The 14,563-nt window shown below is 41.5% G+C and overlaps 1 protein-coding gene across 7 annotated transcripts in view; it reads left to right on the top strand.

The window, feature by feature from the left end:
• The window catches only part of PROM1 (prominin 1), a 155,028-nt gene extending 141,211 nt beyond the window's left edge, over positions 1 to 13,817 (top strand). For 3 of the 7 annotated variants that reach the window (XM_019526275.1, XM_019526274.1, XM_019526281.1), the window contains 8 exons: positions 4,239 to 4,319; positions 4,406 to 4,474; positions 6,800 to 6,892; positions 8,622 to 8,737; positions 9,426 to 9,449; positions 9,809 to 9,877; positions 12,760 to 12,800; positions 13,031 to 13,817. In XM_019526275.1, the coding sequence (XP_019381820.1) occupies positions 4,239 to 4,319; positions 4,406 to 4,474; positions 6,800 to 6,892; positions 8,622 to 8,737; positions 9,426 to 9,449; positions 9,809 to 9,877; positions 12,760 to 12,778 (471 nt within the window). In that variant the 3' untranslated portion in view covers positions 12,779 to 12,800; positions 13,031 to 13,817. Of the gene's footprint in view, positions 1 to 4,238; positions 4,320 to 4,405; positions 4,475 to 6,799; positions 6,893 to 8,621; positions 8,738 to 9,163; positions 9,398 to 9,425; positions 9,450 to 9,808; positions 9,878 to 12,759; positions 12,801 to 13,030 lie in introns of those variants that run through there. The other 4 variants (XM_019526280.1, XM_019526278.1, XM_019526276.1 and 1 more) reach the window with 3 other exon arrangements.
• Positions 13,818 to 14,563: the final 746 nt, after the last annotated feature.

The raw sequence follows: 14,563 nt of genomic DNA, 5'->3' as shown, positions 1-14,563 counted from the left end.
CTGAGTACTATTGGTCAAACGTAGTTATCATGGTCAGAAAGCAGCCATAAATCATGACATTTTTGGCTTTATAAACATGCTACTGGGAATTTAATTCTCACATAGTAAAAAAAGCATTGGAACAATCTTATGTACTGTGATATGTATGTTACTCAGCAACTGGCTACCATTAATTGAAAAGAATTTGCCTTACCCGTCCTTATTTGAAAAAAACCAAAAAAAACAACCCAAAAACTTACACAAAAATTTTAGCTCACTGACATCCTCCAGAGAGTGTTCTCCAAGGCCCCTCTACACATCACGTAAGGGCACAATGGGATCTAATTTGCAGTCTACGTAGTCATGCCTCCTGCCATGCTACACACAGTGGCAGCTGCAGTCTCTCAGCCCTGGGGGTTTCATGCACTGCTGGGGTTGGGAGATCGCAACTGTGCCCAGGAGTCACACTGCCAGGGCCCAGCATCTGCAGCTGCTGAGGCTGCGAGTCCCCTCAGTTGTGGTATTCCCACTCCAGCTGGATGTGGTATACCCCTGCAGCTGGGAGTCCTGCCAGCTGATGCGGCTCCAAGCCTCAAGGGAGACTGTGCTACATGTGCAAATTAAAGCTTGATAGCAACCAGTTATAAAATTAGTACATGTTTTTATACTCTAACTTCACAGTTGGTTGGTGCCTTTTATGGCGTAATAGCTACTTTGCACATGTGGCTAATCTAAAGGTAATTTTACAATTAACCAATTAATTGTGTGATACCTGTAACATATGGAGGGGGCCCCAGCATTCAGTTGGATATCTGTCCTATAGCATAGTGCATCTGTTGTGTGATTGGCCCCCTGAAAGCGCTCTCTATAGCCATGCCGTAACACACATGCGTGGCTGCAGAGCACTTTTAAAGTGGCCGATTTTGTGACAAAATAACCCTCATAAAGTGAGGGATCAGATGAATGCACTCCACTTTGGAATACTTTAGCTTAGGGAACTTGTGTTCCCTAGGCTTAATCTGTTGCGTGATCTGGGCTGTCTGTAGGAAGGGAGCGGGGCTGAGGAGGGGGAGCAAGCTGCAGCTGGGGTTTGCCTGGCCTGAGTTGTGGGGCAGAGGAGTGGATTGGAGCCCCCTCACACCTCATGGCCCCATCCCACCCCCTCTTCCTCCACCTGTGACTGGGAAAACCCCAATTTGAAGCTCGCTTCACCTCCCCCATCCTTCCTCCCTTCTTGCAGACAGCCACAGAGCTAGGTGGGGTGGCAGGACTAGGGGACAGAGGCTGCAGGCAGCCTTCTCCAGTTCGATTGGCTCCGAAGTGGAGCTTGATTTCGCCCTTCCCCCACCTCTATGTAAAACACCATGAGTTACAGTGGGGGGTGGGGAGGGGGAGGGTGCCTGTCTGTCAGCACCCTGTCCGACTTCCACAGCATCAGCCAAACTTCGGGAGGTTTGACCCGCACAAGGGCTTTCCTTATGGCCATCCACATACTTCCTCCCTTAATAGAAGTTAATGCTGCTTGCCACGACAGCAACTTTCTTCATGCTCCACCAGTCTTAAGGATCAGCTGCAGGGCAGTGAGCCTTTTCACCATCAGCTTGTCTTGATTCCTGCAGAAATAGTCCAGCTGCAGTGCAGCAGTCTAGCTGCAGCCCAGCAGTACCTATGGTTATATGAGCCTATTTAGCCCATATCTGCTCCAGTTCCTGCCAGAACTAATTTTTAGCCCTGTGAAATCATTTCAGAACTATTGTGCCCTGAGTAGACACAAGCAGGTAAGAGGCCTTAATGTGTAATGGGTTGGTAAGAATATGATTGTTGGGAAGAAGTGAAAACTTAGCAGGTTATTTGAATAGGGCTGTGTGAACATTATCATTTGTGTTTCATTAGGAAGTAATTTGAGATTTTTGTTTTCAAAATGAAAAATTGTCTGTCTTTAAAACATTTTCATATTCAGTTTGGAAAAGAGCTACTTGAGGGGGGTATATTATACAGGTTTACAAAATACTAAATGGTAAAGAGGAAGTAAATAGGGATTGATTATTTACTCTCTCTCATAATACAAGAACTAGGAGTCACAGAATGAACTGAATAGGTGGTAAATTTAAAATCATAGAATTGTAGAACTAGAAAGGACCTGTAGGATCATTAATTCCAGTCCCCTGCTGTGAGCAGGAAGTTATTGAGCTTAGACAAGCTCAGCAAGGTGCCTATCCAGCCTCTTCTTGACCACCTCCAATGATGGTGACTGCACCACCTCTGGTGGGAGTGAGATTCTAGCAACCCCTATGGAGAAAAAGTTCTTCCTTATGTCTAGCCTGAATTTGCCTTCTATAAATTTATGACTGTCCTTGTCTTCCCTTGAGGTGCCTTCCTGAAGAGTTGCTCCCCCAGATCTTTGTGTTCTCCCCTAATGTACTTGTAGGCAGCCATCAGGTCACCTCTCAGCCTTCTCATACTCAGGCTGAACAGGTCCCTCTCCTCATAGGGCCCTTCTTTGTACCCTCTCAAGCTTATCCATGTCCCTCTTGAAGTGCAGAGCCCAGAGCACTTCTCCCTATCTATTCGGCAGCTCCAGCTGAGGCCTCACCAGTGCCAAATAGAGAGGGAGAAGCATCTCCCTGGATCTACTGGACACACATCAGCTAAGGCACGCCAGAGCTCTGTTTGCTTTCCTAGCGACCTCATCGCACTGCTGGCTCATTTTCATTTTCTGGTCGATCGTAACCCTCAGGTCTCACTCAGATTCTGTGCCAGCCAATGGGCCACCACCCATTGTGTAGTTGTGGTGAAGGTTCTTCATACCCAGGTGAAAGACTTTGCACTTATCCATGTTAAATCTCATCTGATTCTGCTTCGCCCAAGAGTCCAGCCTGTTGAGATCTTCCTGGATCCTAGCCCTATCGTCCAGCATGCCTGCATTTCCCCACAGCTTGGTATAATCTGTGAACATAATAATTGAGCTTTCCACCCCCTCATCCAGATCATTGATGAATATATTAAAGAGAACGGGTCCCAGCACAGATCCCAGGGAGACGCCACTGGAGGCGGCCTTCCAGGATGAGGCCAGCCCATCAGTTACCACCTGATAGAAGCAGCCAATTGTCTACCCACCTCACTGAGGACTGATCAAGTCCAGCATCCTTGAGTTTGTTTGAGAGAATCCCATAGGAAACCAAATCGAAGACTTTACTGAAGTCTAAGTAGATCATGTCCACCACGTGTAACAATTATTAACAAAATTTAAGTTCTTTTTCACACCACATGTAATTAAAGTGTAGAACTCATTGCCACAAGCTGTTGTAGAAGCTGACAGTTTGCCGGATTCCAAAAGGGATTGGACAAATTCCTGGAGGAAATTGCACCAGTAGTTATTGAACGTAGGAGTTAGGGGTGCAACCTCTGAATCAGAACTTCCTAAATGCACTTGGCCACTGTGTGACACTGGGCAAGATAGACCTGTGGTCTGACTCAGTAAGAGCAGTTCTTATGTTTTTATATTTTGGATTATATATTTTAAGAGAATAAACTTCTATATGGTAATCTACAGCTATGATAGTACATGGTCCTGTCCTCTCCCTTCCCTGTTCTTTTGAGTTGTAGGTTGGGATATAAAATTGCTGCTGCCATCAAAAAAGTTCATTTTAATTTTGTTTTAAATAAATGAAGTCTCACTTTTTTATCTGTGCTGCTGTGGAATCCATAGCTTACTGTGTCTGGCCGTCAAAGATTAAAAAATCTACCCCTAGGAAGAAGCGATAAAGTCTAGAACAGGGGTGGGCAAAATGCATCCCACGGGTCAGATGCAGCCCGCCAGGACATTCTATCTGGCCTGCGGGGCCCCTAAAAAATTTAGAAAATTAATATTAATCTGCCCCTGGCTGCCTATCATGCGGCCCTCGATGGCTTGCTAAAACTCAGTAAGCGGCCTTCTGCTGAAAATAATTGCTCGCCCCAATCTAGAAGCATGCATAGGTATAAAAAAGGAGAATGGGAGAAGTTATAGTTTATAACAGTTGAGATGCCTGCCTCTGATACTGGTGATGGGTCTGTTGATTTGGAGTAAATCGTTCCATTCTGGCAGTGCCAGGACACTGCACTTGCTATATGAAGAATCACTGTTGTCTTTAAATATTTTAGCATCTTTATCAAGACAGTGGTATTTATTTACTTAGAAAAATGGTGGGAAATACAATAGTAGTGTTGCCATTATAGTAGCTCTGGAAGGGGCTTAACTTGCATACTTTCTTTTTCAGGAAAAAGTAAAACATGTGATTAATGCTGTTAATGCTGCTCAGCTCCTCATAAACAACAATGCTTCGCTAGTTATTGTCCAGGTAAACTGTCTTTGGTTTTAATTAGTTTATTGGGTTTATAGCGCTTCAGATGTTAATATTTATTTATTTTACTTTCTTTTTTTAAGGAGACTAAAAAGTACATGGATATGATTATAGGCTACTTCGAGCAATATGTTAACTGGGTCAAAGAGTCGGTAAGATGCATTTACTTCATTGAGAGAAGGGAAAAAATGTAAAGTATAGTCAAGTCTGTAAAGAGAATAAATAAGTTATCCCTTTTATTCTGAAATTGTTTTATATTTTGTTTAATAAATTCTACATGTCCAGTATAGCAAAAAAGTGTAATCTATTTAGCGTGTTTCCTCTGAATAATAGGGCTGTGTGAAACAGCACCGTTTCATTTTGACTTCCGTTTTAAAGCGACAGTGTTTCGTGTTGTCATTTAGTTTCAAAGCACTGTTCCATTTCACTTCGTCGAAACTGTTTCACTGTTTCAATGTGTTTCGACATTTTGCCCATAGACTATAATGGGGAATTGTGAAAATGCCTAAAACTTTGGCATTCCTTGCCTAATTCAGATGAAAATTATAGGGGTGGTAGTCCCTTCTGAGGGCATGAAGCCTACCAAGTTTTAAGGAGATAGGTGCAGAGGTTTCTGGGAAACTTCACCTCAAACAGTTGAAAAGAAAACTCGTATCACTTGCCGGCAGCGGTAGCCTCCTATCATCCTGCGCGCAGATCCGGGAGGAGTCCGGCATAGCCCTGCAGCCCTCCCGGGGATGCAGGCCCCCAGATCTGCATGCGGGATGACAGGAGGCTGCTGCTGCTGCCTAGGGCCAGCGGCGGCAGCAGTCTTCCCAGCGCTGGGTGTGGGCTGCACCCAGTGCCGGTCCCAGGTGGCAGCATCCTGTCATCTTGCATGTGGATCCAGGAGCCCACACCCCCCAGGAGGGCTGCGAGCCTGTGCCAAACTCTTCCCTGGGGGCACGCGGGACGACAGCAGACTGCCACTGCCAGCTGAGACTGGTGCTGAAGCCAGGCAAGCCCAGCTTCGAAACTTGAAATGTTTTGAGTGCCCTCATTTCATTTCCAAACTGTTTTGAAACCTTTTGTTTCATTTTGATTTTGCTGTTTCAAGCTCGAAACGCATCGAAACAGCTTCAAAACAAAACACCCGGTGAAATTTCCCACAGCCCTACTAAATAATGTTGCTGTGTTTATAGCAGTATGAAAATCATGAGCTTTTTCTGGTGTATAAATGTGGACAAAATGAATTACATGAGAGTTTTTATGGGAGCAGATAGGAAAAGTCCTCTCTGCAATCTGTTCGGCTGAGGCTGCCCTTGTTTTAAGATTTGTGCTCATCATTATCTTAAAAAAAGAAAGCCAAATCAACAAGGCATGATTTGTGCTTAGTTCAGGGATGGGAAAAATATGGCCCATGGGCTGGACCCAGCCTGCCATGTGATTCTCTCTGGCCCCGGTGGGTCCTTTGGCCCTGCCCCAGCTGGCCCAAGCCCAGGGGGCAACCTGGGCTGTGGCACATGTGGCTGGTCCCACCACCTCTGGGCACAGAGCTACTGCCTGGAGTGGAGTGCAGGGCACCCTTATCTGCATGTCCTGGGTGCTCCAGGAGCTATAGTCCACAGGACCAGGTGGTGGGGCAGGAACAGCACAGCAGCTGGACTCAGCTTCCCAGTAGCAGTTTGCTCTGCCCTCACACTTGTGGCTGCCGCTGCCAGTGTCTCCACTGCCAAACGTGGTGCTGGACAGAGGGGGCAGGTTGGCTAAGCAGGGCATGCTCAGCCAGGCAAATGAGATGGGGCCATTGGCAAGTAGGGAGTGGCATCTGGGACAGGACTGGGGCTAGAGATCTACTCCCCGCACGTTCCTGTGACAAGCACTGGTTCTGCAGGGAACTACAAGGCAGGGAACTGGTGCCCATTGCAGAGATGTGCAAGGAGCGGATCATGGCTCTGTCCCAGGCCCTGGCCCATGCTGTCACCATCCCACAATCCCAGCTCCAACCACCCATCCTGATCCTGGACACCACTCCCCACCTACCAGGAGCCCCATCCTATCTGCCCAGCTGGGCCCTGGGGTCCTGGGCTGGTCTCCACAGACTCCACAGATCCCTCCCCACTTCCCCCCGCCCTCCATCCAGCACCCCCAGCACTGGGTTTGTGGGGCATGGGGCTGGATAGGATCAACTGGCATCTCTCTGGTGCTCGTTCTCCCACCCCCCACACCAGCACACTGGGCCAGGCAGCATAAGCCTAGGGTACCAAGGTCGAGTCAGCATCATCCCATCCCTGGGCCCTCAACAGCTCACCAGAATTCCTTATGTGGTCCTCCAGCCCAAATAATTGCCTACCCCTGGCTTAACTGATAGAATATATCCATGAAAGCTATTTAGGGATGGAATAAGAGCAACAGTTTGGTTAATACCATAGTTTGGATAAAAGGTAGTGCAGTTTTTGTTTAAAAAATGCACTGAACAATATTTTAATCTCTTTTAGGTAACCATGGATGTGGCTGCATGCAAGCCAATTGCCAATGTGATAGATACTGCAGTAGATATTTTTTTATGTAGCTATGTAACTGATTCTGTGGTAAGAAAATATTTCCCATTTTTCTCAGAATTAGAGCTTAAAATTGGGAATTCCTAACTGCATTGCCAATGAACTGTGAAAACAGGTCTCTGCACTTGATTTTTTTTGACAGTGCCATTTCTAAAATGTGATGGGAGAAATACCAAATTTATTACAGAGGGCAATATTCCATTCTGGACATGATTATTATTTAGTGTTTGAAACTCAGTCTGAAGTCAGACCAAGGCTGGAGTTTCACTATGCTCCTGTGGCGCATACTGCAAGAATATCTTGTAAAATCAGATGTTCATGTGAAATTCCTGATTATCAAATTAAATAGACAAATTTTGGTTTTGGGATCTGACTCTGATTTCAAATTTTAAGCGTGATTTATATTTAGTACTTGAACGTTCATAAAATGTAAAGGGATTTAAGGTCTGAAGTGTCATCTTGGATCCATCTTTTAATCTGAGAATATAAGAAGAATATAAGTATTGAAGAGAACCTCTCTCAAACATGTTTGCTGGAATCTAGAAAACGTGAATGAGGAAAATGAAGTTTTTCATTTGGCTTCTAGGGAAAACAAATCTCAGATCGTTAATGCATAGTATAGACTTTAATTATGACTTGTGGTATGGTAAGAACAATATTGGCTTTTCTCACTCTGAGGGAGCCTAAAAAGCTGGCTGTGTGTTTAAAAGTAAGACATAAAACCACACGCTTGTAAGCCATCTCCTGGCTTTTACTTATCCTTAATCAATGTCAACCAAGTGATAATCAGTACTAACACAAGAACCACATCTTACTTTATAAAAAAAGTTAAAAGCATCTGAACCCTGAAACCTTCTAAGGTCAAGTTATAATCACTGAGCACTGGATTTAAATTTTAGAGCCTCTCCCTTTCTTATCCTGCATTACGTCTTGCTTTCAGTTAATTCTGGATGTACCAAATTTTTTTCTTGCTGAAAGAATCTAGTTAGGCCCACATAGAACTCAAACTGTCAAAGTGCCTCCAACTCGTGTGAATGAAGTATGAAATATCCTTTTAACAACTGGAGCTAACTCAGCTAATCTGTGCGCTAATTCAATTCTTCACACAAATATGAACTGCAGCTCTCAAATCAGACACTCTCACATACTGAAAACTCAGCTCACTACAGAAAATGTGAATAAGGTTACTCTTATAAAATATATAGGTAGGAAAAAATGTAGCTAGCAGCAGATTTATCTCTAGGGACTCAGGGACCTTCTGGCTTGGTGTTGGTTGGCTGAGCTGAGTCTTGGAAGCATTATGGCTGAGTAAATTTGGATGTCTGCCTTGAGTACTGTCTGGGTGCAGCCAGGTGGTGATGGTGCTCATACTTTAGTTTACTTTGGAATGGGGGATATTTTTATGGTTTGTGGAATCAGTTCATACAGATTCAGGTGATCCTGCAGTTTATTTACTTTCCTTAAGGTGTGATATTTCATAGCAGTCTCTCTCAGTATGAAGAAGGGCCCTGCAGTGCACCGAATCTTGCCAGTAGTTTCTCCTGCATGATTTTGCAACCCACATGGTTGATAATCAAGTAGTATCAAGGATAGCAGTGTTATTAGAGTGCTCCAATATAAGGCTAATCCAAAATTCAAGAGTCCTAAGGGTCAATTTTAAGACACTATGTGCAAAGAAGTAGCAGAGCTTTTAAGTGCTCCATGATGCACTGTTTTCTTTAATGTAATTTTTCTGGGTTTTGTTTTTTCTTTATTCCAGAATACCTTCTGGTTTGGTTTGGGAGGCTGTTCAATATTTTTAATTCCTGCCATCATTTTTGCTGTAAAATTATCCAAATACTATCGTAGAATGGATACAGAGGATGTGTATGATGAGTAAGTATATAATCTTAAAAAGGCTACAAAAATTATATGAATACTTTTCTGTACCATGTAGTCTTCTTCATGGTCTAAATGGTGCCTTGTATAAACCTTCATTGCACTCAAAATGAATGTTATATGTTCGTTTCAGAGAATACAAATTTGGGCCCTGTTATACCAGTGTGTTTATCCTATATGTGGACCTTGTTCAGTGGGACTTTGCACTGGGATGGGGGCAGATGTCATATTTCAGGTTCAGGACTTAAGAGTTTTGTACAATCCTTATTTTAAAAGTTTCCAAAATGTAAATGGCCATCTGTGCCAGGCTGTAACATCAGGGGAAACAGTGCCTGCCTTGTAGTTACCTGTGCTAATTCTTTGCTGCCTTTTGCTTTATATCCTAGGTATCCCTAACTAGTCTTTCCTTTTTTTCATTTGCAGTTCCTCTGTCTCAGGGACTTGGCATTTTACTTTATGATAACTGTTTTTACTTATTTTCACTCATTTTCATTTTTACTATTTTTCCTACTTTATTTTATTCATTGTTCAGCAAGGCTCTGCGCTGCATTTTTCTTATTTCACAATGGTCAATTTACACTTTACATTCACACATAACTAGCTCAAGCAGGGCATGTAGCCTAATACAACAAATGTTTATATACTAGTGATAAGTTAATTGCTTTTCCTTTTTTATATTTTTTAGTGTTGAAACTATACCCATGAAAAAGTAAGACATTTTTACTGGTATTTGTTAAAATTATTTTACTAAGGCGGGAGGTTTTATATTAAAATGTAATATCTTACTTTAAGAAGTAACATCTTCGGGTTTCATTAAAACATACAACTGAACATAAATATCTCCATGAATAATTAAATTTGGAGCATGCTAAAATAAAGGATATTTTGTAAATTGTTGTTGTATCATTCAAGTAACTCTGAATGTTGCAAAGATTACCTTCTTTTGTACAGATACAACTAACCTTAACATACAATATCATCATCCATTTACATGCCTTTCTAGCCACGTTGTACATACTGCATCTTATGCTTAACATGGTCTTTCTTGGTGTATTTATTTTGTTACAGTATGGAAAATGGTAATAATGGTTATCATAAAGAGCATTTATATGGTATACACAATCCTGTTATGACAAGGTAAACCAAGTCTGAAACTGCATGCCTTCACACGTCTGCTTAGTGTACTATATTAATCAGCTTTCCAATTTTCTGCATGTTTTAAAGTAAATAATTTTCTGTTTTCTTTTTGCATGGTTACTCACTGTACCAAGTGCTGTATGTTTAAATGTTTTCTACTATGCCTTACATAGCAGTGGACAGTGTAATAGGTTTCAGTAATTTAATAATGATTTTTATAAGCTTTAAATTTAGATGCCAGATAATTTTAAAAAAATTCTCTGAATCAGTATTCCTAAATTTGTAAACCTACTGAAGTGCTACATATAGCAAATGAAAGGCTGTGGGATGCATGCTCAGTTTACCTGGGTTTTACACGAAGATCAGTAGGGCGAGTAATACAGTGTATATATTCAAAAAAGGCATATATAGTATAATCTGGGGCATGAGCAGATGCAGTATCTTAACTAGGGCAGGGTAAAAAGAGCATCAGCCCTGGGGTGCTGGTATGGCCCCCTCAACCCAGGGGTGTTTCTACTGCATGCAGAGCTCTGTGCAGCCCAGCCATAAGGAGTCAGGCAAGAACAGTGCCGTGTCCAGAAGTGTATCTGGTAGAGGAGAGAGCAGTGAAACAGTGCCCCTTTCTGCCTGGGAGGCTTTGCCGTGGGAGGGCAATCCTTCCCTCAAGGGTGGGCGTGGCAAACGGGACACCAAAAGAGGCCCCGGAGCTGCTGCCTGTCCCTCCACCCTAGTAGCTCAGCCCATGCTTTTACAGCTGCTACTGTTGCTGCTTTTATTCAAGTGAGGAGAGCCCAAACAAGTAAGATGACCCCACTTCTTCCCTGCACCCTTCCTCTTCTGCCTCCACCTTCCCCCAGCTCAGGTGCTGATAAAGCTTGCAGTGTCTCTGGGCAGACTATCCCTTCCCTTTTTTTAAAATGAGAATGCATCAAATATGCAGACTAGATAATAGAAAGAAAGAATACAAGAAAAAATCTTATTTTTCTAACAGCAGTAAGTAGCTAAGCATTCAATAAATGTGTGTTTATAATCGTTCATTGGTCCTTCTGGCATGAGTATCTAGGACTATGATATGGCTTTATAAACAGGTGAAGAAAGGAGATTTTGCCATATTTAGGCACCAGATGGTGCAGGGTATGTGGAATTGTATGGAGAAAAGATGGATGTTCCTGCATGATCAAAAGTGTCTTAAGCTTACAGAGTTGAATAGTCAAGTCACAGGTGTAGGAGACAGGCAGTCAGGGTTCTTTTTCTGATGCTTGCTTGCTTGCTGCAAAATCTTGGCAATTCGGTTAGCCTCTCTTAGCTGCAAATTCCTTGTCTCTGTAAAACATGGTGTTGTGAAACTTCATTGATTGAGCCTTGTAAAGTATTTCTAAAGTCTTCAGTTGAGAGTCAATACAACAAACAATTCAAAATGGCAAGCCTCAAACTTCTAATACGTAACAAAAAATAGAGGACAAGTATTTTGGAATGATTTATTGCTGCTCTGAGTCACGTATGAAGTACTCAATATTGATGGAAACTGAGGTATGTTTTGGCAACCCTCATGGCTATAACAGTTAAATTGAAGGCTATTTTATATGAATCTTTTCATTGCCTAGATCTTTTTCCTCTGTTCCCTTTTGGAAGAAGTGTTTTCTATAATAATATTATTAGTGGTGTTATATTCAGTATTGTGGTATTCTCTATGTTGCACTGTATGCCTTTGGGACTCGTTAAATTAATCTACAAGGTATTTGATTCAAAGTTCTGCCCCATTGGCACATCAGAGAATTTTCACAGTGAAGGCTTTTGATATTTTCCATAACTTATAATCATCCAGACTTTAGAAGTAATTTTCTGATCTTTGGATTTTTTTAATATGTATTTCAATAATTTTGAGCTATATGCTATATTACCTGTGTGGTACTTTATTAAAAATTCTTTAAAAAATATTTAAAGAAGTCCTCTTCAGTGACTTATTCATAATTCAGTATTATGTTAATGAGAGGCCTAAAATCATTAACATAAAAGACACTGGTTAAATAAAAGCAGACTAGTTTTGCTTTCAAAGTGAAGAAAGACTTTAAGAGCTAGATTTTTACTTCAGTTCCCTAATTCAATGGACTTGCTCCTAATTACCTATAACTGATACAAGAATTTAATCAAAATTACTGCTACCTTATATTTTGTTATCTGAAATAGGTTGAAAAGCTGCTGATTAAATTGGGTATGTGATCACTGTTCTGTGGGCCAAGTGTCTCAGGCTACCAGAGTTGTTTTCTGGTCTGTTCATGTTTTCTTACATTTCTACTTTTTTTTTCTTCATTCTACAGATCCTTTTACCAGCATCTCTAGCATCTTTGAATGAGACTGTTTCCAATTTAACCATAATATTTTTAAGTGATAGGAGGCTCTGATTTGTAATAAGAGGCCCTTTAACTTTTACAGCTGTAGTGCTATGGGTACAAATAATTGCATGTTATGCATTTTCCTGAGTGTTTCCTCAAGGCAGTACTTATATATTCAAATGACATTGAGTGCATATGGCATTAGTTGTCTAAGCTAAGCAGGAAAGGGTCAAGCCTCATCAACGTTAGGGCTCTTGTTGCATTGACTGTTGATGGAGTTTGGGGAAGGAAATTCATCCTCAGAACAAATCTTAAAACCCAAACGAGATCACAAAAATGAATGCTAGAGCAGAGCTAACTTATTTCCTTTGTTTGTAATGTAGTCCAGTAACCAGGAAGACAATTTGGGAGTCATTTCTGGACAACCTACATGTTTCAGAGATAGGTGTGATTGGTGACGATATTGTGCTGAAAACTGCCACTTATAAACATATTCTTTCTAATACTTTTGTTGGAAATGGAAAATGGTATTCCTTTATTCTTTCACAGCTCTGTGGAACAGTGGTAGCAGATACTGGCAACATTGGGGGGTAAGCAACAAGCTTTCTAATTTATTTCAAAATTCATGCATTCTTTTTTTCTCAAAGTGCTTTTAAAATGTGAAAAAAACAGCAAAGGCTTATATTTTGTAAGTAGCATGATTGTTGCAAGATAAAAGTTGTGCTGATCCATACGTAACTTTTACATTAAATTTATCCATATCTCAGCTTCTGTTCAAATTACTTCACCTTTTTCCTGAATTTCTGTTTTCTGTTTTCAGCCCCTAAATGTGATGCTCAAGAGACTTCTGTGGGACAGCATGATACTTGAAACTGTACTGGGATCTGCATTCATCTTCCAAGCCCTGAGCCACTTGCTTTCTGTGGCTTGTCCTGTAAATCAAGCAAATACTATTGAATGTTATACCATAAACTACTGCACAAAATATTTTATGACCAGGGCACTTGACATCCACTTCTTGCTCACTAACATTCAGAGTTTAAAATAAAGTGTAATGTTGTTTCTTTTTTACTTTTTTACACTGGGCTTTCCAAACCACATCATGATAAATGTATTAATTTCACTTGCATAGATTTTACTTCAAGTTAGGTGTCTGACCGTGGTTGCTCAAAATCTTCTCTAATTTTGTTGGGAATGTATTAAATACAGTATATACACGTTTACATAAAGAATACATTTTATATACAGAGACTTTTGTATATACATTTTCTTACAACTTACAACTTATAAGTATTTAGCTAAGTTTTTAATACTGTATAATATACTTCATAAAAGAACTTACCAGCATGATCAGTGTTGATATTTGGTGCTCTTGGAATGACCACTTTTGACTGAACTTTTAAATATATGAAACTCACAATATCTCTTTTGTGTCTTTGAAAAATTAAATCAGTCAAAGAATTATTTTCTCCTTTTCTTGAATAATTTCATATGGAGTGGTGTTTGAAATATAAAAAAAAAAGAGGGCAGTTTCAGAGAAACTCATTTAAAACTACAAGTTTGTGTTTGTCTTTGTGTGCTTGCACTGCACAATATGGAAAACACACCCTGATTACTGAAGTTTAATAATACCCAAATAGAGTAGGATGTCATGAAACTGGTTCTTTTACAAGGGTTGGAAACCTGCAGCCCAGGAGTTGAATCTGGCCCCTGAAGAGATTGGATCTTTCTCAGCGCAACCTGGGGAAACCGCAATACACTCTAGTTGCGGCAGCAGAGGGGGCCCAACCACCTGCCTTGTTCCATCTATTCCTTCTGCAGTAGCCAGGGCCCTAGAGGAGATATCCGACAGCCTGTGTGTTCTGTCTGTTCCTTCCGAGGTGTCTGCTGGTCACTCCACTCTCCCAAATACAGCACCACCAAATTTTAACCCTTTCCATCAGTCTTGGCCACTTGAATCTGTGGTGAAGGTAGGTGCAGGTGGCTTGGGCACTCGGGGCGTGGTGGGGGGGGCAGAGATTTGCAGCCCATGGGAGGGTTCTGGGTCACAAGCATAGCCAGCAGTAGCAAAATGTTGCTGATCTCTGTTTTTGAAAGCTCCATTTCTCCCGCACAACCCAAGTTCCTAAGAGATGGCACTGAAAATTGTTTAACAGCCAGGGGTTATTTTTGCTAATTCATTTGCAAATGCAACTTTCCACGTAAAACTTGGAAACACTTTGGGGGAGTTAATTTACATTGTTATTGTTTGGGGGATTGCCTTGAATTTAGGCATGACAGTTGTGTTGCTGGATGAGATGACTGCATAAATTCATTCAAAAGGGCTGCAAATGTCTACGCTATAAATATAAAG

Source organism: Gavialis gangeticus, unplaced genomic scaffold, assembly GCF_001723915.1.
Source record: "Gavialis gangeticus isolate Ggan-Ray unplaced genomic scaffold, GavGan_comp1, whole genome shotgun sequence".
NCBI classification, from domain to species: Eukaryota; Metazoa; Chordata; order Crocodylia; family Gavialidae; genus Gavialis; species Gavialis gangeticus.
Note: the sequence above shows the minus strand (reverse complement) of the source record. Positions and strands in the feature narration are given on the sequence as shown.